The 27,827-nt window shown below is 41.4% G+C and overlaps 14 protein-coding genes across 14 annotated transcripts; 7 read left to right on the forward strand and 7 right to left on the reverse strand.

Moving 5' to 3' along the window:
- Positions 1-169: 169 nt before the first annotated feature.
- BATDEDRAFT_21673 (uncharacterized protein) lies at positions 170-1,908 on the reverse strand (the record flags this gene model as incomplete). The annotated part of the gene is made up of 3 exons (XM_006675286.1): positions 170-1,060; positions 1,145-1,405; positions 1,747-1,908. The coding sequence occupies 3 exons, from the start codon at positions 1,906-1,908 to the stop codon at positions 170-172; spliced, it is 1,314 nt and encodes a 437-aa protein (XP_006675349.1).
- A 422-nt stretch (positions 1,909-2,330) lies between these two features.
- Positions 2,331-4,930, forward strand: BATDEDRAFT_15405 (Alpha-Beta tubulin). Its single transcript, XM_006675056.1, has 5 exons — positions 2,331-2,365; positions 3,049-3,152; positions 3,264-3,299; positions 3,388-3,567; positions 3,661-4,930. The coding sequence occupies exons 2-5, from the start codon at positions 3,108-3,110 to the stop codon at positions 4,741-4,743; spliced, it is 1,344 nt and encodes a 447-aa protein (XP_006675119.1). The 5' UTR covers positions 2,331-2,365; positions 3,049-3,107; the 3' UTR covers positions 4,744-4,930.
- An 852-nt stretch (positions 4,931-5,782) lies between these two features.
- BATDEDRAFT_85800 (uncharacterized protein) lies at positions 5,783-6,973 on the forward strand (the record flags this gene model as incomplete). Its single annotated transcript, XM_006675952.1, has 1 exon — positions 5,783-6,973. The coding sequence occupies one exon, from the start codon at positions 5,783-5,785 to the stop codon at positions 6,971-6,973; it is 1,191 nt and encodes a 396-aa protein (XP_006676015.1).
- Positions 6,974-7,738: 765 nt separating this feature from the next.
- Positions 7,739-10,523, forward strand: BATDEDRAFT_34038 (uncharacterized protein; the record flags this gene model as incomplete). The annotated part of the gene is made up of 3 exons (XM_006675671.1): positions 7,739-7,933; positions 8,081-8,849; positions 8,927-10,523. The coding sequence occupies 3 exons, from the start codon at positions 7,739-7,741 to the stop codon at positions 10,282-10,284; spliced, it is 2,322 nt and encodes a 773-aa protein (XP_006675734.1). The 3' UTR covers positions 10,285-10,523.
- A 106-nt stretch (positions 10,524-10,629) lies between these two features.
- Positions 10,630-11,459, forward strand: BATDEDRAFT_21677 (ESCRT-II subunit protein VPS25; the record flags this gene model as incomplete). The annotated part of the gene is made up of 5 exons (XM_006675287.1): positions 10,630-10,682; positions 10,738-10,904; positions 10,984-11,129; positions 11,186-11,261; positions 11,344-11,459. The coding sequence occupies 5 exons, from the start codon at positions 10,630-10,632 to the stop codon at positions 11,457-11,459; spliced, it is 558 nt and encodes a 185-aa protein (XP_006675350.1).
- BATDEDRAFT_36418 (N-terminal protein methyltransferase) lies at positions 11,454-12,647 on the reverse strand. Its single transcript, XM_006675794.1, has 6 exons — positions 12,536-12,647; positions 12,330-12,464; positions 12,087-12,268; positions 11,966-12,020; positions 11,670-11,895; positions 11,454-11,584 (listed from the first exon to the last, which is right to left on the reverse strand). Exons 1-6 carry the CDS (start codon positions 12,621-12,623, stop codon positions 11,569-11,571), a joined length of 702 nt encoding a protein of 233 aa, XP_006675857.1. The 5' UTR covers positions 12,624-12,647; the 3' UTR covers positions 11,454-11,568.
- Positions 12,648-12,728: 81 nt separating this feature from the next.
- On the forward strand, positions 12,729-14,963 carry BATDEDRAFT_18359 (uncharacterized protein). The gene is made up of 6 exons (XM_006675106.1): positions 12,729-12,799; positions 12,997-13,450; positions 13,540-13,671; positions 14,340-14,611; positions 14,691-14,798; positions 14,901-14,963. Exons 1-6 carry the CDS (start codon positions 12,767-12,769, stop codon positions 14,934-14,936), a joined length of 1,035 nt encoding a protein of 344 aa, XP_006675169.1. The 5' UTR covers positions 12,729-12,766; the 3' UTR covers positions 14,937-14,963.
- Positions 14,964-15,099: 136 nt separating this feature from the next.
- BATDEDRAFT_36419 (uncharacterized protein) lies at positions 15,100-15,938 on the reverse strand. The gene is made up of 2 exons (XM_006675795.1): positions 15,662-15,938; positions 15,100-15,566 (listed from the first exon to the last, which is right to left on the reverse strand). Exons 1-2 carry the CDS (start codon positions 15,821-15,823, stop codon positions 15,255-15,257), a joined length of 474 nt encoding a protein of 157 aa, XP_006675858.1. The 5' UTR covers positions 15,824-15,938; the 3' UTR covers positions 15,100-15,254.
- Positions 15,939-15,981: 43 nt separating this feature from the next.
- On the reverse strand, positions 15,982-16,812 carry BATDEDRAFT_36420 (uncharacterized protein; the record flags this gene model as incomplete). The annotated part of the gene is made up of 1 exon (XM_006675796.1): positions 15,982-16,812. A coding segment is annotated over exon 1 (780 nt), but the record flags the coding sequence as incomplete, so codon positions are not given.
- A 271-nt stretch (positions 16,813-17,083) lies between these two features.
- Positions 17,084-18,181, reverse strand: BATDEDRAFT_85476 (uncharacterized protein; the record flags this gene model as incomplete). Its single annotated transcript, XM_006676246.1, has 3 exons — positions 17,084-17,209; positions 17,290-17,583; positions 17,849-18,181. 3 exons carry the CDS (start codon positions 18,179-18,181, stop codon positions 17,084-17,086), a joined length of 753 nt encoding a protein of 250 aa, XP_006676309.1.
- A 328-nt stretch (positions 18,182-18,509) lies between these two features.
- Positions 18,510-20,310, reverse strand: BATDEDRAFT_9127 (uncharacterized protein; the record flags this gene model as incomplete). Its single annotated transcript, XM_006675020.1, has 6 exons — positions 18,510-18,812; positions 18,892-19,170; positions 19,231-19,713; positions 19,798-19,852; positions 19,920-19,941; positions 20,052-20,310. 6 exons carry the CDS (start codon positions 20,308-20,310, stop codon positions 18,510-18,512), a joined length of 1,401 nt encoding a protein of 466 aa, XP_006675083.1.
- A 218-nt stretch (positions 20,311-20,528) lies between these two features.
- Positions 20,529-22,012, forward strand: BATDEDRAFT_85801 (uncharacterized protein; the record flags this gene model as incomplete). The annotated part of the gene is made up of 7 exons (XM_006675953.1): positions 20,529-20,625; positions 20,702-20,862; positions 20,964-21,108; positions 21,185-21,348; positions 21,428-21,547; positions 21,625-21,676; positions 21,771-22,012. The coding sequence occupies 7 exons, from the start codon at positions 20,529-20,531 to the stop codon at positions 22,010-22,012; spliced, it is 981 nt and encodes a 326-aa protein (XP_006676016.1).
- Positions 22,013-22,066: 54 nt separating this feature from the next.
- On the reverse strand, positions 22,067-23,621 carry BATDEDRAFT_21684 (uncharacterized protein; the record flags this gene model as incomplete). Its single annotated transcript, XM_006675288.1, has 5 exons — positions 22,067-22,286; positions 22,353-22,493; positions 22,572-22,791; positions 23,127-23,288; positions 23,351-23,621. The coding sequence occupies 5 exons, from the start codon at positions 23,619-23,621 to the stop codon at positions 22,067-22,069; spliced, it is 1,014 nt and encodes a 337-aa protein (XP_006675351.1).
- Positions 23,622-23,822: 201 nt separating this feature from the next.
- On the forward strand, positions 23,823-27,623 carry BATDEDRAFT_18361 (uncharacterized protein). Its single transcript, XM_006675107.1, has 9 exons — positions 23,823-23,930; positions 24,289-24,616; positions 24,682-24,825; positions 24,900-25,024; positions 25,108-26,483; positions 26,600-27,121; positions 27,205-27,254; positions 27,327-27,440; positions 27,523-27,623. The coding sequence occupies exons 1-9, from the start codon at positions 23,910-23,912 to the stop codon at positions 27,591-27,593; spliced, it is 2,751 nt and encodes a 916-aa protein (XP_006675170.1). The 5' UTR covers positions 23,823-23,909; the 3' UTR covers positions 27,594-27,623.
- The last annotated feature ends 204 nt before the right edge of the window (positions 27,624-27,827 follow it).

Raw genomic sequence — 27,827 nt, forward strand, 5'->3', positions numbered from 1 at the left:
ATGACTGCAAGATAAATCCAAGTTTGATTCCAAGTGAATGCAACTGTAGATGGCCGTAAGATCAATAAAGATTTAAAAGTGTAGTAATTTGTTTGAATTGTGAATTCAAGTCATACGACAATGTGTAGTACCTTTGAGTAAAAGCAAGGTTGGGATACGACTAATCTTATCAATATCGACCAACGCCACTCATTAAATATTCGATGGCCTCTTCTCGATTATTTTGCTTAAACACCAATGCATCTCGAACATCCCCTGGTGGAAATCCAAGTTCGCTCACTGCAATAAACGCCTGTGAAAATTCAGCTTGTTTAATCACATTTTCTGGATACTGATTTATCGCCATGGAAAGAACATCCAGCGGGATAGGCGTACCACACGCAGAACTAAGCTCAGCCATGCCAATGAGAAAATCTAGAATTTTTTTGTGAAGATCCTGTCCCTTTTTTTGTAACGAAAAGCTTTCAGGATCTGTCGTAGTAAAATAGTGATTAATTGCATATGCAACTGTATCCGAGTCGAATCCCATTTGTGTGAAATCTGAATATAGTGCGTACTGAGCATCTGTGGTAAATCGTGGCGGACGTTTTGGGGTTTCAGGTTTAGAGTTTGGCAGTGATTGATGGCCAGTAACTCGGGTGGGGATCTGCGGTGGTTGTTGCTGAAGTGGGATTGGAACAGAGGCACCCTGATACATTGGCATGGATCCACTCGTGCATGGAACAGATGACAGACTATTAGCAGATCCAACTCGCATGCTTTCAAACAATGTAGTAGGAGCTTGGGGTGATGAATTATGCTGGAGTTGTGGTGGAGTAGCCGAGTACAATCTTTTTGATGCAGGCGACATTTCAGCTACAACAGGAATTGGTCTGCCCAGCGATTGCTGCAATGCAAAAGGCTGCGTGGATTCATAGACACGATCGCCTTTACCCATGACTTCTTTTAGCATTTTGAAATCATGGTCCTTGATATTGGCAGCAGTGTCCCATGGATCTGGTGGTGCCAGTCCTTGCTCAAATTCCGTATAGTCAATACTATTTGCTGTTGATGAATTTACCTTTTATAGCTAATTAGTAAAACACAGTATTCGTATGCATATATTGTTGAAAGTATTTTCAAATCAAGCAACTTCAATGCTTACATTTGATATTGGAACAGTTTGAGAGCCTTTAAGCGTACCCTGTTTAGTTGGAACAGGTCTTTCTGGAAGTTGTTTTGTGACTTTGTCTTTTACTGGCGATCTGGACTCCTTTTTCAGCCCATTCGAATCTGTAGCTTCGACTGCCGACTTTGTTTGACGCTCTTTTATTTCAGAAACCAATTCATCCTCTTTAGCTATCTGATCAATAGACTTTTGATACTCTGCCACAGCTGCTTTTTCAATAGCAAAATCGTATATTGCCTATGCATTCATATCCACAAAACCAGCATTGAGTTTAAAATGAATATTGAACAAAATTCTATCACCATCAATCACAAATAGTACAAGAATGGCATTTACAAGCGTGTCTAGTATATTATCGCTTATCTGATAGTAACTCTGTAGTAGATTATATGCAAAATCAGCAACCATATGTTGACATCAAAATCAAAGTTAGTTTAGTATATATTAATACATTGACAGGGGAAATACTATGTATATTCATTTTTAATTATCATCAACATGAATGATCAAAAATGGTAGGGAATAAAACAATGGTATTATGCTAAAATTTGGTTGATGGATGAATGCGACTTATTTACCGATGAAGGATTCAGGTTTTGTGGATTGGTAGGTAAGACCGGGAGAGCCATGCTGGTTTTTAAAGAAATACCGACAAGCTCAGAATATACATTGGTAATAGTAGTACTTCGAGGCAGCTGGCGCCGCTTTCCAGGAACAGGGGGAGGATTAACCATGGCCATGATGGAATAGGCAACTGTTTGCAAGATAAAGTTGGACAGCCAAATTTACAGAATTTATTCGGATTTGGGCAAATTTATGGGATTTGTATAAAAACAATGGGATCTGTGTAGCAGTTGAGTTGATTTCAAGTGCTGGCCAACTGAGATGAGATTATCAGAACAGTGGAATGCATATTTATTAAAGCCCATCAAACTTGTGAAAACTAGAGCTGTAGCGTAGATTTACGATATTATTTTATCAGACGGATCACACTAAAATGAAGCAAGATAATGAGCTAGATGGTTGTGTGTAATATTGAGTGATGTTCTGATAGTGTTGGATTGAAACTCGTACAAATGCAGCCATTTGTAAAGGTTTGGGTTGTATGTCTGGGAAGACTTTGGTCGAGCATTTGGTCTCCAACTTTCCTGTAAGCGTGTCTGACCCTCAATTATCAGCTCTTAGTACACATTGCAGGTGAGCAGTTGTATTTATGCTATGTAAACACCGCTATTGATACTGCCACAGGTGTATCTTCTCTCTCTATAATCGGTACATGGCTTTGACTACCTGTAGTCTGGTCTGATACCACTGTATTCTGTATCCAGCACACCATTTGCTTGTTGATGTTGTCGGTAACTTGACCATATTTGCTGTACACACTAAGAGTGTGGGCGGTGTCCTTTGTATAAGCATCCATGTGTGGATATTCTGAGATATATGTTCCCATCTACTTACTGCTGGGCTGGCTCTATCGCTACATGCCCAACTGTAATGCCTAGCCCCTTACTTGGCTACAGGCGCTAATAGTGAGCAGCATGGCGTTTTGGCTGATATTGAAACCAGCCAAAGTCTAGAGGGGAATAATGAGGTCTTGTGCTTGCCATATCATCTATCACTGTATGCACTTTTTTACTCTCTCCCAACCCCAACCACCAGTTTATAACAATGGCTGGTGGCCTTCTTTGGATATTGATAATACGCCATGCGTTCGTGTCTTGTATTTGGCCAAATTTGGCTGACCGACTCCAAAAACACCTCGATTGGTCAAATATTCGGACATTTCTTTTCTTTCTTCCTGATATCTTCTATTGTTCTTGACTAGCTGTATAACTAACTACTCTGGTTATTTCTTGTCTTGCTATCTGCTTTATATTTAGCTACTCTAGCAACACCTTAACGTATATTCATATTATCAACTCTTTAATACACAACTGACATGCGTGAAATTGTTCATCTCCAGACCGGCCAGTGTGGTAACCAGGTTCGTGCTTTTTGCCAACATGTCTTGTTTTGATCTATAATGCTATGGGCTTGTTTTAACCAAACTTTATTCTGCTTCATAAACCCTATTTTCTATCCTGTATATCTCTAGATTGGTGCCAAGTTTTGGGAAGTCATTTCCGACGAGGTAAGATTTTGATCCGACTTCTATTCCACTGTTGCAATTTACTAGAGTTTCTTTGTATAATAAACTTTACACTTGTTTAATGTAATAGCACGGCATTGACCCTACCGGTACTTACCACGGCGACTCTGACCTTCAGTTGGAGCGTATCAATGTCTACTATAATGAAGCTACTGGTGGAAAATATGTTCCCCGTGCTGTTCTAATTGATCTTGAGCCTGGAACCATGGATTCTGTCCGTGCTGGTCCTTTTGGACAACTCTTCCGCCCCGTAAGTTATTTGTAGCTGTATTGTATCTATTTGCTTATCTTGGCATGTTGGTCATATGCTGGAGTTGCTAATTATATTTTCAATTCATTGCAGGATAACTTTATTTTTGGTCAGTCTGGTGCTGGTAACAATTGGGCAAAGGGCCATTACACTGAAGGTGCTGAGCTCGTTGACTCTGTTCTCGATGTTGTTCGCAAAGAAGCAGAATCTTGTGACTGCCTTCAAGGTTTCCAGATCACACACTCTCTCGGTGGTGGTACTGGTGCCGGTATGGGTACCCTTCTTATCTCCAAGATTCGCGAGGAATACCCTGACCGTATGATGTGTACATTCTCCGTTGTTCCTTCTCCCAAGGTGTCGGACACTGTCGTTGAGCCCTACAATGCTACACTCTCTGTCCATCAGCTTGTTGAAAACTCTGACGAGACTTTCTGCATTGACAACGAGGCTTTGTATGACATTTGCTTCCGTACACTCAAGCTTACCACTCCTACATATGGTGATCTTAACCATCTTGTATCTGCTGTCATGAGTGGTATCACCACCTGCTTGCGTTTCCCCGGTCAGCTTAATGCTGATCTTCGTAAGCTTGCTGTGAACATGGTTCCTTTCCCTCGTCTCCATTTCTTCATGGTTGGTTTTGCCCCATTGACTTCCCGTGGATCCCAACAGTACCGTGCTCTCACTGTTCCTGAGCTTACTCAGCAAATGTTTGACGCCAAAAACATGATGGCTGCCTCTGATCCCCGTCACGGTCGCTACCTCACTGTTGCAGCCATGTTCCGTGGCCGTATGTCCATGAAGGAGGTTGATGAACAAATGCTTAATGTTCAAAACAAAAACTCGTCGTACTTTGTTGAATGGATCCCCAACAATGTCAAGACCGCCGTCTGTGACATTCCACCCAAGGGTCTTAAAATGTCTGTTACTTTTATTGGTAACTCGACTGCTATTCAAGAGCTGTTTAAGCGTATTTCTGATCAATTCACTGCCATGTTCCGTCGCAAGGCTTTCTTGCATTGGTACACGGGTGAAGGTATGGATGAAATGGAATTCACTGAAGCCGAGTCCAACATGAATGATCTCGTGTCGGAATACCAACAGTACCAGGATGCTACGGCAGAGGAGGAAGGCGAATTTGACGAGGAAGAGGGTGAAGCTGAGGCAGAGGCATAAACCAAGTATAATCTTCTCGATGATATAGTTTTTAACCGAATTGTTTCTTTTTCCAATGTTTGTTTTATCTCGGGGTTTGATTTGTCTTTTTTGTTAATCCCATACCACTTCTTGATTCTTTTCCTCTCCTAACTGTTACTCGGTACGCCTGGGTATTACAAATAAAAAATCAAGAATAACAAAATGGACATGTCAGTGTGTTGCTTTTATTGCGCAGACTGAGATGTGGGTGGTGTGGATTTGACTGGTTGTGCGGATATGTATTTGACTTTTAAATTAAATTAGAACTATCATTATGATGCTTATTGTATTTGGTCAACTTTGCAAGATGCAGCAAATGGTATCCGTAGGCGATGCACTGATCTGGTCACACCAATGGATTACAACTATAGTTTAAAGTTTGACTAAATACTATCAATGCTGTTTGGTTGCGCAGGAGCACTGCTTGTGTTGACTGAATGCCAAGAAGGCTATCAGAAAAATTGAGACAAGTTCCCATACATTCATTTGATAACTTTAAGCAATATACACCAATTGCAGTATTTTGATATAGGGAAGATACCCAACGCGCCAAGAGAGTTGCATTATTGAAAACATTCACTATGTTTTTTGAGAAGATGTGGTATTAAACTTTGCCGTCTACGCGCGGTAACTTTACACAAACTTCCAACCAATCCAATGTAAAGCAAGTTTAGCCACGCAGGGCTACAATGCCACTATTGAAATGGAGATTGCAGAATTCATTCAGCCACACCAATATATAATGAGCAATAATCGTTCACAAAAGCACATTCTAGTACACTGCGCACCTGCTTGAGTGATTGCCACTGGTTATGTGATTGTAAAACATAGTGCTTTTTGTAAAGCACGATATATATTAATGTAATTCGATCTTTTCCTTTTCTAAACCAATCTTGCAGTTTAGTTTCGAGTCCATCGTTCTCTTGATACGCCTATTTGACAGTATACGTATCATTGATTTCAATCACTAACCTCGAACTTACTCTTTAGCTGTTGGCATCTTATTTCATCTACTTTGATGCATCGCTCATCTAGTCAACGAGTCCATCCAACTTGGTATGTGACAAAAAATGAACCAACGCAGTCGCAGATTATCTGTCCAACCCTAACCACTGTTTCCCACGATCGTATTTTTAGGTCAGGCTCGTTTGAGCCTCTTCGTTGGTGGTTACATCAGCCAGACTACCTTTTAGAGGAAACAGTTGTGCAGCCTTTTCAAAAGGCATGCAATTCTGTTGCTTCTGTGAAAACTAAATCCATTTCACGATCTCGTCATTCCGATTTATTCGAGCCATCAGAAGCACGTTATCCCAGCACTGCCCATACATCCAACTCGTCACCTTCGTATCCCTCCTCGCGCAGTATTCGCTCGCTGCGTACTGGAAGCTATACGTCAGTTCCAACCATCGTCGTGTATGGAGTGCCTCCAATTTCTGCTGAAGCAGAAGAACGCCAAGCGCTTCACCATGTTGTGTTTTCTGCAACTACTTTTCCCATCAGACTGCCGGATCCGTCCATTACTGCCACATTGCTATCGCTGAGATACTCGGACATTACCCAGTCGATCCGTGGTAAAATTTCTTTACTTATCCCACCCAGCTCATGCCTGCGTTCCTCACAGCCATACGACAATGCAACTGAGGTATCTAATCCTTGTAGTGATACAAACCTTGATACCAGTAATGCAACAGCCACTCCTATACCCATAACCGACCTGGCAGTTCGTATTCAATACCGCATTGATGCGACTGTTTCATCCGAGTCTGTTACTACTGTTTTGGACAGTCATGTTTCTGCCAGCACAGCAAGTATACCTAAGCCGCTGATTTCCACCAAAACGAAAAGCGGCAATTCCCACTTGCATCCAGACCATGCACACACATGCATGATTGACTTTGCGTTTCCTTTTGAAAAAGGGTTCATTATGGATCTTTACACAGCTATGCGGGCTTCGGGTATAGACACCACAGTTGACCACTTTGAGTTGGACGGCTGCGTTTCATTTATTATCGACATCGTGTCAAAGCAATTACTTCAAGAGCCAGAGCAGCGGCTTAGTCAGGACAGCAAGGATAGTCGAGCCAAAAGGCTAGACCAGAAAGCAAACTTGATTAGCGAGGCTAGTATGGCCACAGTAGATTTTGAAGTAGATTTTGTGTTTGCCAAAAATCCTGTTTTGACAAACTGTGAGCTGCTGACACCTATATGATAATAAATAACTGAACGAGTGCAGGGCTAACGCTGCCACATTCACGTATAATGTAACCTGCATTGATCTTGCAGTGATGATCTGGAATGGACAATGGTTGAATATCCATTGCACTTTTCTATTGGAGATTGATTTTGGTTTCTCGACTCGTTAAAACACAATGCTCGTCATACAAACTATAGTTTGGAGCGTATCTTTGATCATTTTTGGTATAATCATGCATTGTACAGTCACCAAGATTGGAATCAAATGTTGGGCTTGACTGTTTTGATGTCAAACTCTGTAAAACTACTTGTGTTCAAATTCTGGCACGTTTTGACTCCAACAAATTGCACATGCTAGAGATGCAACAGTGGTCTCCAAATCGATTACTCGATATTTGATTTGGATGAAAAGGGAAGGAAATTGAACGAGTCTGGATTTATTGGAACTGTAAACATTTGTCCTGTTTTTTATACAAAAACAAACATGGAGAAAAATCAACTTTTGCCAAGAAAATTAGAGTCCTGACCAGTATATTTAATGGGAACTATTGTGAGACTGTCTGCTTGAATCCACATTTAATGTTATGTGAATATGGCTGTAAGGCAAGCCACACCCGGCGCTGCAGCCAGAATGTTTTGAGCGAGTCCAGCCCACAGTGGAATGATACCAACTAAGTGGTAAGGCCACATTTCACGTGACCGTCTCGGCCGAATAAATGGCCGTAAAGTGTGATTTGTTATAAAACTGCGACGAGCAGCTCGAAGCTGGCCGACTTATTCAATGGACATTTCAGATGAAAATTGCAATGGAAGCACTTTTGATACCATGAGTGTTTCTAAGCCAAATGGTCACGATTCTCTTATGGCATCCCATCCCCGCCCATCTCGAGCTACCCCTGCTTCGACAAGAAGATCGAAACATGCCGCATCCGCTTTACCTCAGACCCGCAAGGCCTGTGAATCTTGTCGACAAAAGGTTGGCATATAATATGCTCAATAAAAGGTTGACTCGTGCAACCCGATAAATGTCATTTATCATTCGAGCACTGTCTGTCCCAGCAGAGACAAGACTGTTGCTGATACCATTCTTTGAATTGCATGCTAACTTTTCAATGTTTACTAGAAAGTACGATGTGAAGGCGGTCGTCCATCCTGCACTGAATGCATTGCTCGACAGTTGGTTTGCATTTATTCAGTACAGCAACGTCGTAACAACCATCAGCAACGCAAAACACCTGCCTGGACTCCATCTCCAAATCATATGCAAACCATGAGGGTCATGGAACAAAGACTCTTGGAACTTGAGCTTAAGCTCAATCAAGTAGCGCCCGAAAATCAAAATGGTCTTGCGCCTACTTCTATGAATCCTGCATTCGCCATGTCACATCAACCTTCCTTGCTACAACCAAGCCATTCCAGGTCACCTTCTGCAACCCAACATTCCGCCAGTCCATCCATCAGCACTGATCAATCTACTCTATCCGACCATTCACTTTTTCAAGATAGTACAACCCAGTCACAACAATTGCAAGAATGTGCGTCGTCGTATTTTCAATCTCATCCCATACCATCTATACCCGACGCATCTTCTGTTGATGACCTGCCTCGATTCAGTTTTGAAGTATACACTATTCTCCATCAACATATCTGTTCGGCCTTTCCTCTTCTTACGGTAGACAATCCCTATATCTCTCTCAACAGTCCGTTTATTTTGAATGCAGCCCATGCTGTTACAGCACGCTATACCACCAGACCTCGGCGTGGTGCTCCTCTCTACCACAAGGGCAAAGCTTATTTCGAGCGGGCTATAAATATGATGGGTGATGTGTTGTTGGAAGGTCCTTCTTATACAAACATTCTAGGCATGCTACTACTGTCATGGTGGTGTGTTGGTAAGCTTTGGCCTATTTTTCTTGCATTAATCTTGAATTCCTCGCACTCTACTGATGCAATTTTTTAACCTCGATAGGTATTGGATGGTGTGACAAGGCTTGGTTATGCACAAATAATGCCGTGTCAATGGCCCATTTACTTGGATTGCACAACGAAGTACGCTATCCAAGCAATGTATCCCCTTTAGAGCAGCAGCTTCGACGCACTATTTGGTGGATTTTGTACGAGTGTGATCGTGAAGGTGCAATTTCTAACCGAATGCCTTTTAGCATTCAAGAGTCAAGCCCAAAGCTTGTTCCCTACCCTGCGGATCTAAGCTTCATTACCGCCAATCGTGAAAGTCAGGAATCTGAATGGGAGATGGGCATCAAGCGTAAAGACAATTCTTTTTTATTGTCCAAACCTACTATGACTAAAAGTTCTCCCTGCCTTTCTATGGGAGAAAAAGCTGCTGATTCAGAGCCGGTCCTTGTTGCTATTTATGATGAACACCAAAACAAAACTTTTGCCTTGCCAGATACGTTTTTTGGAAATATCGATCGTTTATCAGAGCTGCTTCATATCACAACTCGATTACACAAGCTTTGTATTTTTGAAGCTGAATTGGACCCACTAAACTCTTCAATCAATATTCTCAACAAGATTTCAGCTGACAGACATGAAATTCATAACGATCTGCATAGTTGGCTAGCCCAACTTCCTAAACTCTTGCAACATCCACACTCCATCTACTTTCCACAACCCAAGTTATTGTTTAGACAAACCTGGCGCGATGCATACATTCTCGCTCTATACCACTCATCATTGATTGAGTTGCACTTGCCAAATCTAGCACGAATGGCGGATCTGGGTTTGCACAGTGTTGTGTGCTCCGATCCTATCTTTTCCATCTGTGTTGACTCGGCACTTGTAGTTGAGCGTATTGTTACCACCATGCTAGTGCATAATCGATATGGTTTGTATATGCCACCAGGATTCCATTGCACGATTCTTCCAGCAGCAAAACTTATATGGATTGTAGCTCGAGTTGGATATAAGCCTCACGAAGCTCATTTACACTACCAGGCCGGACTACACACTCAATCTGGCATTGACACCATTCACGAAAAGTTTATCCAGTTCATAGAAAATTGTCTAGTCTATTGGTGTGTTTTACACAAGCACTTGGATATGCTACGCATGTTACGACGAACGTTTACTCCATTGCTTACTGCACCGATATATAATGGCGAATGTGGGTCTAAATCTATTGAATCTACTTTTCAGAATGTTGCGTCGCTATCCCATCATACCTATACCAAGGCTACTGGAAGCGGCTGTGTTAGCTTGGGCTTGAGAAATGTTGATGATGGCGATAAAATTGGTGCTGATTTGGCTCAACCTTTTGATTTGCAGCCTACAGCTGAAAAGCTGTTTGGATTCGACCCATTTTAAAATGCTGAATACATATCGACAGTGATTTGATTGAATTTTAGCCTAGTCTGGCATCTAATAGATCTGGTCTGAATATACTATCAGCAAATAAGCCAATAGTTGGATTACCGCTTTTTTCAATATCAATTGCTTGCCATTTCATCATGCTTAACTACAACATCATCCAACTACTGATTGAACATGCAGCCAACCTATACTCCACATCTACTTGTGTAATAAACAATCCGACATTTTCTCATAGCGACCGTTGTGATTTGTGAAATGAGTAAATATTTGAAATGTTGCGTTGAAAATCTATTCCAATACTTGACCTCCGAGTCTAGTGTATCTAGAAAGCCAGTGCCCATGTCATCGCAGTTTGAGTACCCATCCGTATACAGCTTTCCTCCTTTTTTTACGTAAGTGTATACTGCAATCCTATTCAAGCATACCATACTGTGGGTTAACTTGAAGCCCGATAGGGAAAGGCAGTCATCAGCCTACACTGGATACATGGCATAAACAGCGACAGCTATGGTGTGACCTTGTTCTCTCACACTCCCAGCACACCCGCACATTTATAATCGATGTAAACGAATCGGTTGGAAAGCTTGAACCGTTTCATAACCCCAAGATCCAAAGTATGTTGGTCATTGTTGTCTACACTGCTTGGTGGGTCAAGATCAATACATTGGATCTGATCGAGTCGTTTTTGGCTAGGATCGTTGTCGAGAGAGTCGTTGGTATTGATTTTGGATCACCTTGTTAGTGTTATGAAGATGGCCGAGTGGGAATCGAAAGATAAAAACAGATGTTTAATCTACTGGCGAACGCCTGAAGAATGGGCGAGTCAGGTGTATACATGGGTAAGCTTTTTAAATGGTACATTCATGTGTGCAGCATTGACTCGTGTGTTGTGTAGGTTTTTAATACTGGGCGGACAGGAACAGTGTGCACTACCTACGAAGTCTTTTGTGGAGACGAAACAGAGGGCGAATGTAAGTTGTATTATATCTCGAATATCAATCCATGGCTTCTAACAATCTGCAAAAACTCTTTCAATCCCATTTCATAATCTAGCATTTCATGGTATTCCTGAAGAAATCATCAAAAAAGTATTGGATGTTCTTGCCAAACAGGGCAAAGCGCAGATATTCAACAGCAATGACGGCAATACTGGAATAAAGTTTATCTAAAGTATATTTTCATTTAAAACTACTGGCTAAGCTATACCACCGGACCATTTAGACTGGACAAACGGTGGTAAGAAACTCAAGTCAAACTTGACGAGATCCAATAGCGTGTTTAGCTGAGCAGAAACCTGCATAGTTTAATTCATATCGCGTAGCCATAGTATCAATGAGTATAGCGACTTGATGGCACAACCACAACCAAATTAGTCTTACATTTTAACAGCAAACAGTTCTTTTGGGAATCCAGATTGCGTTTCCTGCTTGACAATCGTGAGTCCAGCACGATGCATGATTTCAACAAGAATCTCCTCACATCTGGTCATACTGCTGTCCTCTTTGTCAATCAGAATGCCTTGGTGCGCAATATTTTCCTTAACACCAATCATACCATTTGGCTTGAGACCCTTTTTGCATCGCTGAAAAAAACTTACTAGATCATCTATGTTGTAGAGTTAGCATGCGTTGGCAAGTCAGACTATAGGGTTGAGGTAATCAGTGATCAAAAATACCATCTTTAAGATGTCCAAGTACCCACTGACACCAAATCAGGTCATATTGACCTTCCTACAACCATGAATGAATACATGAGTCAGTTTAGCAAAACACAGTCCAATTGGCAAAGCTAGATACCTCTGGAGAAAATTCCTGCAGTCCTAAAGGGATATATGCATCCACACGATTGTCCAAACCATTTTCTTTAAAATTGGCTTTGGCTGTATTTAAAAACTGTGCATTTTGCTCCACCAAGTCTACTCTGTCAAATGTCTTTAATAAAAACGTTTCTGATACTCGACCAATGCCAGCACCACAGTCTAATATAAATAGCGTGAATATACGGTTTTTGCTTGGCATGATTTCAGTGTTGATACTTGCCACATGCTTTCTTGGTATCGAGCCTTGGTGGAGAGTCAGTGTCTGAAGCGACAAACTCGGAAATAAACGAAGATGATCCTTTTGCATCAATATGAGTCAGAAATCCAAATCCTCCCAGCATGCCTTGGACTGTAGCTAAATATACCAACCATTATAGTTTCAATAAAAGCAGGATAATTGGCAATATATGTGCAACGAAAGCATACGTTCGATCTGTTCCCAGTAGCTGGCAGCATCAGTGTACCATTCATTACGACTGTTGATGTACACATCAGCCTCCTCTGTATCAATCATAGTAGTAATAGTGAGCAATCAAGGCGATCCGACAGAATATCAATTGTTCAAGGGAAACTTTTAAAATCAAAAACTGATGAATTACAACCCGATTCTTGGCTTCACCATTTACATTCAGATCTGCTGTCAGGACCATTCAAGCCATGTATCGCACAGTATGCTCTTCTCTCTACCAGGCAAGAGTGTGTTTCTATTAGTACTGATGACACTAGGCTCTGCTTTAATTCATGCTATCCAGCATGATCCTCTATTGGACTGCAAGCCATTCCTTATCATTACCATGCACATATGTAGATTGACTGCTAACCGCATTTCATATTCTTCATCTGCCGATTGCATTGATTCACAAATATATTGGCATGTCCAACACTAGGCCAGGTTGGCAGCCAACCGCAGCGTGATCAACTTGAGCATTCCAAAGAACTACAAGTCAACATTGGTCTTGATTGAGCACAAGAACGGCAAGCTCAGCTCATCCTCCTTCAATGCTGTCACTGCTGCGTCCCAGTTTGGGTTCCCAGTCACAGCTCTTATTGCTTCTTCTCCATCCACCGCTGCTGCCATTGCCACTCAAACTGCAGCTATTGCTGGCGTTTCCAAAGTGGTTGTTGCCAAGAGCGATGTCTATGCCCATGATCTGGCCGAGATGATTGCCCCATTAGTCGTCGAGACTACTAAGGCTGGTGGCTTCACTCATATTATTGCAGCCCACACTGCTTTCGGAAAGAATGTCTTGCCCCGTGCTGCTGCTGTATGTGATGCTTCTCCTATTTCAGATGTCATCCAGATCGAAGGTGTCGACACTTTTAAGCGTCCAATCTATGCTGGTAGGTAGAGATCCATCCAATCTATTGTGTTGGCTTATACCAACAGAAAATACTTTTAATTCTGTCTTGATTGACTCTTGATTCATTAGGCAACGCTATTGCGCAGGTCAAGTCAAAGGATCCCGTCAAGTTTATTACTATCCGCACCACTGCTTTCCCTGCTGCTGCTGCTTCAGGCGGCTCTGCTGTCTCTGAAGATTCTACTGTTGCTGCTGCTCAACGTATGTTATTTTGATTTATTGCCATATTCACGTAAAATGTAACCTGCATTGATCTTGCAGTGATGATCTGGAATGGACAATGGTTGAATATCCATTGCACTTTTCTATTGGAGATTGATTTTGGTTTCTCGACTCTTTAAAACACAATGCTCGTCATACAAACTATAGTTTGGAGCGTATCTTTGATCATTTTTGGTATAATCATACATTGTACAGTCACCAAGATTGGAATCAAATATTGGGCTTGACTGTTTTGATGTCAAACTCTGTAAAACTACTTGTGTTCAAATTCTGGCACGTTTTGACTCCAACAAATTGCACATGCTAGAGATGCAACAGTGGTCTCCAAATCGATTACTCGATATTTGATTTGGATGAAAAGGGAAGGAAATTGAACGAGTCTGGATTTATTGGAACTGTAAACATTTGTCCTGTTTTTTATACAAAAACAAACATGGAGAAAAATCAACTTTTGCCAAGAAAACCAGAGTCCTGACCAGTATATTTAATGGGAACTATTGTGAGACTGACTATTTATACTATGTATTTTGACACTTGTCTGGTACTTCATTTTACGTGAACCTGGCTGTAAATATGTGTCTTGGACTACAAATACTAAACCTGACTAAATCTACTTGCAAAACAACTACTTTATCCACTTTTTCTAGCACTTGCACAATGGGTCAGTGAAGAAGTTGCCAAAAGCGATCGTCCTGAACTTGCCAGTGCCAAAATTGTCATTGGTGGTGGTCGTGGCATGAAGAGTGGAGAAAATTTCAAAATGCTCTACGACCTTGCTGATAAACTGGGTGGTACTGTTGGCGCTTCTCGTGCTGCTGTCGATGCTGGATTTGTTGGTAACGATCTGCAAATTGGCCAAACTGGCAAGATCATTGCACCCGAACTGTACATTGCTGTTGGTATCTCTGGTGCCATTCAGGTAAAGCTGAGTCTGCTTTGTTGTACATTTAAGGTGATGAAATGTGTCGTATTGATGTTTCTGGAATTACGGAATATAGCATTTAGCGGGTATGAAAGACTCCAAGACTATTGTCGCTATTAACAAAGATCCCGAGGCACCCATTTTCCAGGTGTCCGACTATGGTTTGGTTGCCGATCTTTTCAAGGTAACATTTTTTATGTCATGTCAATGCATGCCATTGAACTAGATGGCTGAATCATTTGACGAGTGGTACTGACTACTTTGGGGTGTGGGTACATTTATATAGGCGATTCCCGAACTCACTGAAAAGATTTCTAAATAAAGGAATTGATATCATACTTGAATCTTGAAATATACTGCTTAGAATCCAACTGTTCTGTATCCTCAACCCTTTTGATCCACAGCCTTGATGCATTGCTGAGATTCTAAACCCTACACGGACTCAACCTCGAATGCATTCGAATCTCACCATTTCAAATTATTTTCAGCAAACACATTTTTTATTGAGCTGGTAAACCACTTTCAAATCACAAGAGTCCATAAGCCATAGCCCTTTATAGTGTGGAAAGATTTAGGCAGGACTGCATTCACGATTCATAGTAATATACCACTCTTATACTGCTGACAAATCAATATGCAATTATCGCATAGACCTAAGGGCTGATATGGGCTTGGGTTTACGCGCAGGCTTTGGCTTTCCTAAAGCTTCATTTGAGGGATGAAGCCTTTTTGTCGTATCTTCACCTTCCTTGGTTACTTGAAAAGATTTATGCACATGTACCGCGTTTTTCAAAAGCGGTTGACGTGTGGTTTGCCCAGCAGATGCTCGTACAAGCCTAGATACAGTTTGTTTTTGAGGGGGTGCAGATGCAGTGGATATTGCAGGGTTCGATTTGAGAGGTAAATGCACAGGTGGACAGATTGAGTCTTGATGATTAGGCTCAGTAGCAACCTGGACATACAGTAAAAAGTGTTAATTGGAATCAAGGCATTGATGATACAAGCAAGAGTGAGTATAAATGAGAATTAGGACAAGTAGGAGCTCACCTTGAGGGTGGAGGACTGTGATGACACTTGAAATGGGTTAGTGTTTCCGTGTCCACAATGCACATTTTCTGCATTACTGTTATAAGCAACCACGCCATTATCGTATTCATCCATTGAAAAAGTAGTATAGTCAGAACTTCCAGTATAGCGAGATGCCTGCATACGCCGAGTGATATCAGCCAATGGAACACGATCCACATTGCCTAAATTCTTATTGTCGCTGCTATGTTGAAAACTGGCCTTGATTTTTACCCGCCTGCTTCTGGTCCGATCTGTAGAATACACTTTTCTGATAGCGTCCCAGTTTTCTTTGTTGCTATGATGTGCAGCCAAACCATCTGTAATTAATTCAGGTTGCAATTTCAAAGGAGTAGGATAGGCTTCGTTTGAAGTGGTTAGATGGACCACTAGGGAAGTAGATTCCGGGTTAGAGATGGTACTTGAAGATGAGGATTTGGAGGGTTGTGAAGCTAATGGGGTTGAAAGTGAGGTGGTGTGTGGAATAAGAGAAAGAGATGCAGGTTGAGTAAGATTGGCGTTACTTGTAACAGATGGCTGGGTGGGAGTGTAGGGATGGCGGCAAATGGAGAGTGTCCAAGATGCTGCAAGTGGGGTAGATCCGATGCAAGGCGATGATTCTAGGGATTGCTGAACATCACCAAAGTTGCGTTTTGGAGAAGAGTGCGGAATGGTGATTGGGTCACTTGCAGTAGTGCTATTCGAGGCAAGCGACAACAGTGACTTGATGCATGTCTGAGTAGGTCTGACATGAGCAGTAGATGCAAGATCCAAGCCTTTATTGAGCAGCGCGTCCGACAACAATGGCATTGAGATGGACTGCATATGAATGGCAGGATCGGTAAAAGCAGTCCAATGTTTCTGACAAGGCAACGACATTGAGCGTTTCAGTAAGACCGTAGATGGCCTCAAGCCTTGTCTGCGAGCAGACACAACTGCAAGGGCCGAGTCTGGATCTGACCATTCTGGATGAGTGTGAGGGGTGGTAAGCTGTTCTGTACTGTCTGCTGCTGGCTTTAATGACAGTGCATTGTGGTCAGCAATAGAATGGCTCTCTGTGTCTGTAGCTGCGCAGTGGTCCATGCTTGGCGTGGCAACATGCACTAATTCATCTCTAAACACTTTAAATGACCCCATTGAAAGAATAGTAAGGAATAGTTGCAGTGTTGGTAGAGCAATAGTTGATGGCAACAGCAGTTTGCCAACTCTTGAATTTTCACTTTTATCGACTTCACTTTTGTTCATTCATTGTAACGCTTCCAACTTTGCTTCAACCCGCTTTGACAATTCATTCAAAGCAAACATCCATATGAGAAAGATTTCATTTTGACAACAGTCTATGCACCAATTTTCTCGTTTTAATCCTCATGGCATGTAAGATACTAATAGACTTGTGTTTGCGATCTAATGAGTCTTGGCCTTGACAAGGGATCCGCCACTCTTGGATGCGGTAGATTTCTTTGGAGACTTGAGAGGCGAAATTGGCTTTCGCTTGTTACGGATTTCCTTGACAGCCGCACGCTTCAGAATCTATTTCCAAGAGTTGTTTGAACAATTATGGGTCAACAGATTTGTATTGATATAAATGACCCTACACTTTAAAAACTCACCTCAGTGTTGACAGCAATTTTGGCTGGGGCAATCCTAGCACGAGCTTTAATCACAGATGGAGCGGGAAGTTTTCCCTTACCAAGCTTTTGAATCTCAGAGGCAACAGTTTTTGTTACTTTTTTGCGCATAGTTGTAGGTGAAACTCCTTTGGAGCGCGGAGTAGCAGCTTTTTTCCCTACACGTCCGATAACAAGAGCAGTTGGTGCTGTGTTGCGACGAGATTGAGTGACAAACCCAACATCAACCCCAGTCTTGACAGAGTTAGTTGTGAGCAGCTTCATTGGATTTCCTCCCTAGATATTGTTGACAAGGTCAAATGGTTAGTTTGATGTCGCGTACTCTAATCCGACTCCATGCATAGTACATGAATACATTTATACAGTTGTTGGGTAAATATGTCAATCAAGATAAAAGTATGAACTCGATAGTATGAGTATCGATAGTTTAAAGCTATTGTTTAAACATAATCACAATTCCATTACCGCAAACCACTTTTCTCAGTAGCCATATCTAATCAAACACGCTCTAAACCATCCAAAGATGTACACATCTACTCACCATCTTTCTAATCTCGTTAACAACCGCGCGGTTTCTGACTTGGGCAGCAACAGCCTTGCGTTTATTTATGTCTTTTTTGGGAACATCTATGGTGAGCTCACGGACGATCCGAGCACTGACTGCGCTCGACATTTGGTGCTTCTTGGCTATTTTACTGGATGAAGGAAAGGTTTTTTTGCCTGTGAGTTGAGAGGTGACGTTTGGGCCCATTTTTGAGATACTGGCAACGACCGTTTTATGAATGGCAGCGTAGTCGGAAGCTGCTAAAGACTTTGCATTTGGAGATGTAGGTTTAATGGTATCGCTTTTGCGGGTACGAAGATAGGGAGCCATTTCCAAAAGTGACGGTGTTGAGATAGTTTCTTTTGTAGATAAGTTTCAACTAGCAAGATTGGGCAGGTTGGCGTGTTTGTCTTTTATAAAGTGGCGAATTGAAGCAATTTGTTTGTCGGCATGCCATTTTTCAATCCCAATAAAACTTGTAACAGAATGTATGATGGAGATGATATTTGTGTAAGCCCACCCACTTTCATGAAAGGATGAGAACATCTCATGCCAGGAGATAAATGTTTATTATCCTATATTCGCGAGTCTTTATAGTCACAATAGGTTGAGTCATGGTATTCAAGACATTGAATCAAATGAACAGCCAAAAATTCAATCAAACCACTCCTTTAGCTTTAAGCTCATCCACCTCGGCATCACTAAATCCAAGATCATCCACCAAAACATTCCTAGTATGCTGTCCCAGTAGCGGAGGTGGAAGTCGAACACTTGGTTTCGTGTCGCTGTACTTGACAGGAACACCAACCAGTTTGATCTTGCCAGATTTAGGATGATCCACCTCAACAACCATCTTACGATGCAGCACTTGTGGATGAGAGAATGTTTGTTCGAGATTATTGACTGGTCCAAAAGGAATGCCTAGAGTGTCGAGCATATCCAGCATTTCCTGCCTCGTATACTTTTTTACCAATGGACAAAGAATATCCAGCTACATATACAGCATAGTTGAATGTCAATATACTATTAGTTGGCTTTACAGTCTGCCTCGATACATTAGTTACCAGCTCTTTACGGTTCTGAACACGGCTGCGATTGGTTGCAAATTTTTCCTCGAAAGCTAAATCTGGCTGTTTCAAGGCCTCGCATAGCTTTGCAAACTGTTTATCGTTGCCTACACCAATAACAACGTCACCGTCTTGGGTAGGAAAGGCTTGATAAGGCACAATTGCCGAGTGTTGCGTTCCCCATCGTTTGGCTTCTTGGCCTGCAACAAGATAGTTGTGGGCAATGTTAGCCAGCGCAGCAACTTGGCATTCCTACATAGTATATCGTGTTAGCCAAAACATCAAAAAAACAATGTATTGGGCTAAACTCACCAACAATGAACTATCGATTTTCTGGCCACGTCCAGTACGGTTGCGAGCCATCAATGCAGCCAAGATCGCACCATGGGTATATAATCCAGTGATGATGTCTGTTACAGCCACACCCACCTTTACTGGGGGGCCATCTTGCTCACCAGTAATATGCATCAATCCAGCCTCAGCCTCAATAATCAGATCGTATCCTGCATGAGACTTGTATGGTCCATCAGGGCCATAGCCAGTGATCGAGGCATACACCAATCTGGGGTTGATTTTTTGCATTGCCTCGTAGCCTAATCCTATGGCATCAAGTTTTCCTGGAATATAATTTTCCACAAGAACGTCTGCTGACGCTGCAAGCTTTTTAATGATGGCTAAGCCTTGCGGAGTTTTAAAATTGACCTGAATCGACTTTTTGTTGCGATTGACGCCTAAAAAGTAAGCCGACTCTTGATTTGTAGTAGATCCGTCTTTGTTGGGAGCAAACGGTGGACCCTAAAGAGGTTGGATATTGTAGAAATTAGAATGGTATTGGTATAGACCATTGGTTGAATGAAACTTGATACGATTTATACATACCCATGTGCGAGTATCATCGCCCGATCCAGTATTTTCGACCTTGATGACTTCCGCTCTATGTATTTAAAAACAAAGGTCAAGATTCATTTAAAAATACAACTAGAAATATACAAGCAATTTACCCCATATCTCCCAAGATCATTGCTATTTAAGCAGGTTGTTTATGATTAGTTTTAAAATATGCAAAAAAATAGTACCAAACATATCAAGTATGGGTGGCAAAATACACATCGGGATTAAATTATCCACTCAACTGCAATAAGGGCCAGCAAGAACTCTAGACAAGTCCAAGATACGAATACCGCTAAGAGGACCATTGGTGGTAGTCGATTTAGATGGGATGTCAATAGGTGCAGAGGACAAGACGGTAGTAGAGAATCCTCTCGATGATCTGAGCCATTGAGTCGAGTTTAGAGGATTAAAAAGGCTCACGCTAGCACAGATGAATGCTGGCCTAGCTCGAACGCAAACAGATGGCAATCGAGAAGCAATTTTGGTGGTTATTCGCGACATGATGGAAAATCGAGAAGGCTTGAATTCAGATGTTTTGGGATGGTTATTTATACACTGGAAGTTGCTTTGAATATTCATTAAGAATTCATGTTCTCATGCTTGGTCTTTAAACTTGTATTCGAGTTGTTTTGCTTGCACTATCGAGAATTTTTGCGTTTATCCACTTGTAGAGTTTTATTTCCAACTCATCAGCAGCCTCATTTAAATTTTATCCTGAAATGGCTCTACCCAAACTACCTCAGCTAATATCCATATACAATGTTCATGCAAAAAAGGCACTTGGTCAAAACTTTCTTCTCCGGCCGGGTGTTACCGGTACTGGATCAACTCGACCTATTCCAGTTCGACTCGAATGTGTTTTGACTGACTTTTGGAATCATGGCTCATATAGATAGTATTGCTCAACATGCCGTAGCCAAAAAGAGAGATGGAAAAACTCTTCATGTAGAAGTGGGTCCAGGCCCGGGTGGTTTAACTAGAAGTCTTCTTAAATTGGGTGTTACACATCTCGTCGCTGTCGAAAAAGATGCATCAGTAGCTCCAATGCTTCAAGTAATTTATCCGCTGTATTCACACTTGATACATTGCCGCTGCTCTATGATGTAACATGTGCTGTTTAAATATATTCGATCGTCATGGCTTGCATTCGACAGATACTCCAAGCATCTGTGCCAAGTCGGTTTAGATTCTTGTTGGGAGATATGCTTGAAAGTGATCAGCAGGTGCTATTCAATCAGATCATGACAGAGGCTGTTGAATGCGATCGTCTGAGTCAACCCAATTCCAATTCCAATCCAGGTATTGGATCTTACTTTTCTGTAGTGTGTTTTTAATTACAAAATCAAAGTTTTATTGCTGACAAGATACATACTAGATAATCAACCCCACTTTGACAAAGTGCATATCGTTGGAAACCTTCCGTATTCCATTTCGTCGCCTCTGCTGCATATGTGGATAAAACAAGCAGCTACGGAAAAATATTTGTTTTCCTTTCCCAAGACTGAAATGACTTTAATGCTACAGCGCGAGGTGTGCGAGGTAAGTGGCAGCCCATAGATTCACAGCCTGATCGATTGCAAGATTTATGCCGAATTGCTGTTATTCATCTATATTGTAGAGGATTGCAGCACCCGTGGGAACAAAGGTGCGAGGAAGATTGTCCGTTTTGTGTCAGGCTTTCTTTGATGTCAAGATGTTATCCGTTGTAGATCGTAAACTCTTTCGACCTGTTCCAAAAGTAAATCATAAGCTTGATATACAGTATATCCGTTTTTAAATAATGACTCATTTTTAACCTGTATGTTTTGATATTAGGTAGATGGAGGAATTCTTCAATTCAAACCACACGCTGAAAACAGACTCAAAGGTAGTTGATAAAGACTATAATCAAGCAATGTGTTGAAATCGTTTGGTAATAACCTTGTATATGCAACTGATTATCCAATGGCTTTTTTGAATAGATGTGCCGTATGAGACATTTGCACATTTGGTCAAAGTGTTGCATCATCACCCAAATTCAATGATTAGGGCAATTCTAAAACGACACAACCTGGGAAAAGTGATTGATGTTTTAACCGAATGTGGGATTGATCCTACATCCCGATCGTTTATGGTTGATGTGGATTCATATATTCGCTTAGCGCGACGATGCACGCATGATCGCATTCAACTAAATACTGCAGTTATACCACCAATAAAATAGATTTATTTGTATTGATCGAGTATTTAAAATGCAAGTAGTTTGTATTACCAATTATTATTTATGAGCGACAAGAGATTCCATCGTATATGATATACACGAAGTAGTGGCTATTGATTTGTGGGTAAAAATAAGCATATAGTCATTGATACCACCTGCAAGTATACTATGATTGCGATGATTCCACGATACAGGTGCATGAATATCTCCTGCAACATGGAGTGCGACCCATGCTGTAGATTTCGATATCTCTGTTATACTTTTTGAAATGCATTGGCTATATATGCATCGTACAAAGTGTTGAGTATGCTGATATATGTTGAAAATCAAACAAAAAACTCACTCTGCAGCATCCACAATTCTAGAAATGAATAATGGAGGAATGAAGCCCTTGTACGTGATCATTACCAAATCACCCAAAACAGAGGGTTCGTACAATCCAACCATGGCTATAAACGAATCAACGCTATCTGTTGCAGACAATCTACATTGTATCCAGTATTGCATTTAGAAGATTTCAAACAATACAGATGCATGGCTACTCAATCTGATTAAAGTCTACCTTTGTGATCGAATACTCGCCATGCCGACCCATTCTAATAGCTCTATGGCAATCCTAGAGGAATCATCATCTGAAGAATCGAATCCTGGAACAAGACCAGTGGACAAATCTGGAATATAGATATTGTTCATATGCATCATTTGACGCGAGATGAACAGTTCCTTGACTTGAGCATCCATTGGAAACACAATCTGTTTTGTTTGAATCAATGATGATGCACCTAGAGTTATTATACATAGAATCAGATATTGAGTATGCATGATTCAAACACGAGTTTGGCAACAAAGCAATTCAAAGTCCAGTTAATTGTGGTAGAATTCATCTATTTGCTTACTGGATGATTCAAGTGATGTCTTGATGGATATGATGTTAAACTTGAATGTCGCTGTGATTGAATGCATGAATACCCAACTGATCCGATCGTACATCTTATTTCCCTTTGAGAAAGTGTTTTGGGTAAGATCGATAGTAACAACTATGAAAGATTGCCAATCCAAAAATACATTCAGTCAGTAGCAATGTTGATGTCAAAAGAATGGCGAGTTGATGGATTACCATATCTAGATTTAGTTGGATCAGTTTTGCATTTGTGACCAGTAAGCCCAGCACTTTCATAGGTATCTTTTGTAAGTGAGAGAACTAAATGGCCAGGCTCGATCAATGCAACACAGTCGTCCACATCGATTCTAGTATCTATACTGGAAGCAATGCATGAGCCTATACATTGATACACAAGATTAGTGAATATCGTTTTCAAGAAACATTCGAGAAATACTGACCTGACTTGATGTGTGAATCGATAAACTCGGATGAGATGAAAAAGGACAGCGGGAGTCTTGCATGGTAATATGGGATGGAGTCGGGCAGTTGCAGAGCCAAGGAAGAGTTATCGAGACTGGTAGATGGCAGAAACAGACGGACTGAAGAGTTGAATGGATGCGTATCAACAAGCGATTTAACAGCGGGATTAAAGTCTTTAGAGGCATGAATGGTTAGACGATCGGTTGCAGAGACGATGCTGCCAGCAGGCAGCAGCTTGATCATGGACATGACGACCAAGTGTCTGCAAAACAAGCGCACATAAACCTATTCCACGTGACTGCCGTTGCCAGTCAGAAACCCAAAAATCTTACTTTCCAACTCAACAACACGGCATTATGGGTGGTGAGTCCAAGTGTTATGAACGAGTGATGATGATTTGCATTCCGCTGATTCATTCGAGTTTATCTTGCAACATGTACTGTAGATACCAACATTCGAGTTGTTTGTCGCTTTAGACCCCAAAACAAGCGAGAGATTGCAGAAGGCGGTGAGCACATTGTGACTTTTGATGATGACATGACATCAGTAAAATGCGAAGTAGGTTTTATTCAGATTGCAATCTACTGTTAATCAGAAATGCATACTATCGATGCGAATTGCTGTAACAGCAATAAGAAAATCATGTCCAACAATATCGGAATGATAACGAACAACGCTCCGCAATACCGTATTCTTTTGATTGATGAATGGCGGCGTGCATGCTGCACTCAACAATATTGCTCTTGCCATATTCGTAAAAAGAATTCTATTTTATTCTGGACATGTTGATACTAACGTCTGATTCTACCAACTTGACATCCCAATTTTGAATCCTTCGATGCTGTCCAAACGCCACCTTTGATGTCCTAACACTGCCGACTTATTTCATCGCTATGCCATCCTGCAATGGTATTAGAGCAAGGAGTATCCTGGTGTATTCAATTTCGACAAAATCTTCGATTGGGCTACTACCCAAGACCAGGTCTTTGGCTATTCGGCCGGTTCCATCGTCAATGATATTATGAATGGCTACAATGGCACCATCTTTGCGTATGGTCAGACCGGCTCTGGTAAAACTCATACTATGATGGGTGATATGGAAAGCTCAGAGTTCAAGGGTCTTACTCCTCGTATTGTCGAGCATATTTTCGATACTATTCTCAACTCTCCCTCCAATCTGGAATTCACTGTCAAGGTTTCATTTATGGAGATTTACATGGAAAAGATTCGTGATTTACTGAATCGTAAGTTGATTCATCCTTGCAGTGATCTAGATCCACGATCGATTTGACTCATTCAACATGTTTAGCTACTAATGACAATCTCCCTGTACACGAGGACAAGGGTAGAGGTGTTTATGTCAAGGGACTCTTGGAAGTTTTTGTTGGATCTGTAGATGAAGTGTACGAAGCTATGCGTCGTGGCCAGGGTGCCCGTGTCGTTGCATATACAAGTATGTTTGCTATATTCATGTCAAATTCATACGTTGCATTAATTCATTCTCTATAAACCTATGGTTTTGGTTAGACATGAATGCCGAGTCTTCTCGCAGTCACTCTATTTTTGTTCTTCAAATTACACAAAAAAATCTTAATGATGGAAGTATCAAAACCGGAAAACTTTCTTTGGTCGATTTGGCCGGCTCAGAAAAAGTAAAATGATTTTATTGAAACATCATGCTTTGCTGTGATATGCATACTCATGTACTTTTTTACACTTGCGTTTTTTGAATTAGGTAGGTAAAACTGGTGCTACTGGTCAAACTCTCGAAGAGGCAAAAAAAATCAACAAATCCTTGTCTGCACTGGGAATGGTGATCAACTCTTTAACTGACGGAAAGTCCTCCCATATTCCCTATCGTGACTCCAAGCTTACTCGTATCTTGCAAGAATCGCTTGGTGGTAACTCGCGTACTACACTCATCATCAATTGCTCACCATCATCATTTAATGAAGCCGAAACAATATCCACACTGCGTTTTGGTATGCGTGCCAAGACGATCAAGAATAAGGCCAAGATCAATGCTGAGCTAAGTCCCAACGAGCTTAAAACTCTTTTGAAAAAAGCAAAGATTGAGACTGCCGAGCTTGAATCTCAGATTGTCTCTATCGAGAAGGAGCTGGTTTCTTGGCGTGCAGGTCAAACTGTACCTGAATCTGAATGGGTCACGTTATCAGGAAAAACTGCTTCTGCTGGATTATCTCCTGCAACAGTTGCGCCTGCACTTTTGGATATTGCAGTCTCTCGAGCTAGCGCTACCACTCCATCCAGCACCACTGCTTTGGCAATTTCAGACGATGATCGTGAAGAGTTTCTTCGTCGCGAGAACGAGCTGGCTGACCAGCTTGCCGAAAAGGAAATGGAGCTCAAAAAGCAACAAACTCTTGTTGAAGAGCTTCAAGAAGAACTTAATTTCATCAAAACCCGTGAGGCCGAGATTGCTCAAGAGAACAAGATCCTTGGATCCAACATGACGGAAATGCAGCTTCAACTCGAAAAAGTCATGTTTGAAAATAAGGAGAGTCTTATTACTGTAGATACACTCAAGGAATCCAAAAATGAGCTGGAGCGTACATTGGACTCTCTCAAGAAACAGATTTTGGAATTGCAGGCCACTAAAATGCCTGAAACTAAAGACGACAACGAAAAGGAAAAGCGGAAACAAGAGAAGATGGCGCAGATGATGGCAGAGTTTGATCCCACTGCAGTGATGGACGACAAGGAAAGACAGATGCGCGAAACTCTTGTAAAACTTTCTCACATGAAGGAAACTTCTAAACCACCCACCGATACAGAGGAGATTGCATCGCAACACTTTGAGCTTTTGGACGTCAAGACTCAGCTTGCACATCACCAGGTAGAGATCACTGAGTTGAGTGGGCTTGCTGCTAGTCGTGAAGCAGAAATTTCTACTCTACGTGCACGCAAAGAGGAAGTGGAAACCAAACTTGCTGCCCTTGAGAGCGAGTACGAACAGCTTCTTGAAAAAACCATCCAGGAGGAGGAGCAGCATTTTGGAGGCGAGACTTCAAATGTTGTTCAGGATCTCAAATCCAAGCTTGAAGTTCAATATGGTGCTAAGCGTGACATTCAAGAAAAGGAAATCGAGGAGTTACACGCTGCCAATATTCAAAAGGAAGAGGACATTGCTCGCTTGCAACGGTAAGCCATTATGAATCAAACTTTATGTTTTGAGACTAGAGGCTAATTTGAGATGCTTTGATTAGATTGGTTTCTGAAAAAACCAAGGAAAACCAGGAGTTGTTGTCGTCAGTTGATACACTACGCAAGACACCAGGTACAACTAGCGGCTTGTCTACCGAAGAAGGCAGGACGCCCGCTCTTCCAGCTTTAGATGTGGCTACAACAGAAGAAATTGAAAAGATGCGTAAAACTATGGCCACTCAACTTATCGAATTTGATGCCATGAAGAAAAAGCTTATGCGCGACCTTCAAAACCGATGTGAAAAAGTAGTCGAGCTGGAAATTTCTTTAGACGAAACTCGGGAGCAATACAATAATATTCTTCGCAATAGCAACAGTCGAGCTCAGCAACAAAAAATGGCTGTTCTAGAGCATAATCTGGAGCAGTTGAAAACCGTTCAAAAGGGAATATGCCAAGCTAACGAGACCTTGAAAAAGGATCTAGCAGTTGCAGATCGAAAACTGAGCACCAGAAACGAGCGTATCCAGAACTTGGAATCTCTTTTACAAGAATCTCAAGTCAAGATTGAAACTCAAAATCAAAAGTATATTTTTTAATTATATGTCCGCCTGGTGGTTGGTGTCGGACCGTTCAACTAATAATTTTTTGCTTGTCACAAACGTTTAGATACGAGGCTCAAATCAGTTCCATGCGAGAAAAGCTTCGTCAAGCCCAAGGTAAACTACATGTATCTGGCATGTGATGCAAACTTTTGCCACGTTATATTTATTGAAATGTTGATGTTTTAGCTCAACAAGCCGAATGGGGTTCTTCATGGGTTCAGTCTAGCCGTATCGCTAAGCCTCTACGAGGTGGCGGAGCAGCTCATGTTGCTGGCGAAGATGCTGACGAGAGCGACACACGTAAGCTATAATATTAGATTGTTGAACTATAATGTAGAGGATACATGAATTCTTAGTTTTTTGATCATGTAATTTTGAATAGCTGACACGGTGTCGTCACAGACACTAAATCCTAAGCGGTCATCGTGGTATGTGAGCCTGTTGAAAAAATAAATAAATGAAACATTATTTTGTGAATGATTTACTCGATATGCCATCTGCGTTTAAATCTGAAAGTCCATGCATTGGTGGTTTATAGAGGATATAGTAGCATACACTGCGTCCGTACTCACGTAAAGTGGAATACTAAAGAATGCAAACATATCAGTTTTTAGGATGCAGAAGTTGTGTTGAAAATAGTCAAACCCAATATCTGAGTTGCAAAGATAAGTCTGGCAATCGTACAAT

This window comes from Batrachochytrium dendrobatidis, assembly GCF_000203795.2.
Source record: "Batrachochytrium dendrobatidis JAM81 unplaced genomic scaffold BATDEscaffold_1, whole genome shotgun sequence".
In the NCBI taxonomy this organism is placed as follows: domain Eukaryota; kingdom Fungi; phylum Chytridiomycota; class Chytridiomycetes; order Rhizophydiales; genus Batrachochytrium; species Batrachochytrium dendrobatidis.

Excerpts from the sequence above, each read along its gene's own strand:
- BATDEDRAFT_15405 (XM_006675056.1), top strand. The coding sequence starts at position 3,108 with ATGCGTGAAATTGTTCATCTCCAGACCGGCCAGTGTGGTAACCAG. Across the intron at positions 3,153-3,263 it reads CCGGCCAGTGTGGTAACCAG|ATTGGTGCCAAGTTTTGGGA; the intron begins GTTCGTGCTTTT and ends GTATATCTCTAG. Across the intron at positions 3,568-3,660 it reads TTGGACAACTCTTCCGCCCC|GATAACTTTATTTTTGGTCA; the intron begins GTAAGTTATTTG and ends AATTCATTGCAG.
- BATDEDRAFT_36418 (XM_006675794.1), bottom strand. The coding sequence starts at position 12,623 with ATGATTGATACAGAGGAGGCTGATGTGTACATCAACAGTCGTAATGAA. Across the intron at positions 12,465-12,535 it reads CTACTGGGAACAGATCGAAC|CTACAGTCCAAGGCATGCTG; the intron begins GTATGCTTTCGT and ends TGGTATATTTAG. Across the intron at positions 12,269-12,329 it reads CGATACCAAGAAAGCATGTG|ACTGTGGTGCTGGCATTGGT; the intron begins GCAAGTATCAAC and ends TATTTATATTAG.
- BATDEDRAFT_18359 (XM_006675106.1), top strand. The coding sequence starts at position 12,767 with ATGTATCGCACAGTATGCTCTTCTCTCTACCAG. Across the intron at positions 13,672-14,339 it reads TACTGTTGCTGCTGCTCAAC|CACTTGCACAATGGGTCAGT; the intron begins GTATGTTATTTT and ends CACTTTTTCTAG. Across the intron at positions 14,799-14,900 it reads TGGTTGCCGATCTTTTCAAG|GCGATTCCCGAACTCACTGA; the intron begins GTAACATTTTTT and ends ACATTTATATAG.
- BATDEDRAFT_36419 (XM_006675795.1), bottom strand. The coding sequence starts at position 15,823 with ATGCAGGCATCTCGCTATACTGGAAGTTCTGACTATACTACTTTTTCA. Across the intron at positions 15,567-15,661 it reads CACAGTCCTCCACCCTCAAG|GTTGCTACTGAGCCTAATCA; the intron begins GTGAGCTCCTAC and ends CTGTATGTCCAG.
- BATDEDRAFT_18361 (XM_006675107.1), top strand. The coding sequence starts at position 23,910 with ATGACATCAGTAAAATGCGAA. Across the intron at positions 25,025-25,107 it reads ATTTGGCCGGCTCAGAAAAA|GTAGGTAAAACTGGTGCTAC; the intron begins GTAAAATGATTT and ends TTTTTGAATTAG. Across the intron at positions 27,441-27,522 it reads TGCTGACGAGAGCGACACAC|CTGACACGGTGTCGTCACAG; the intron begins GTAAGCTATAAT and ends AATTTTGAATAG.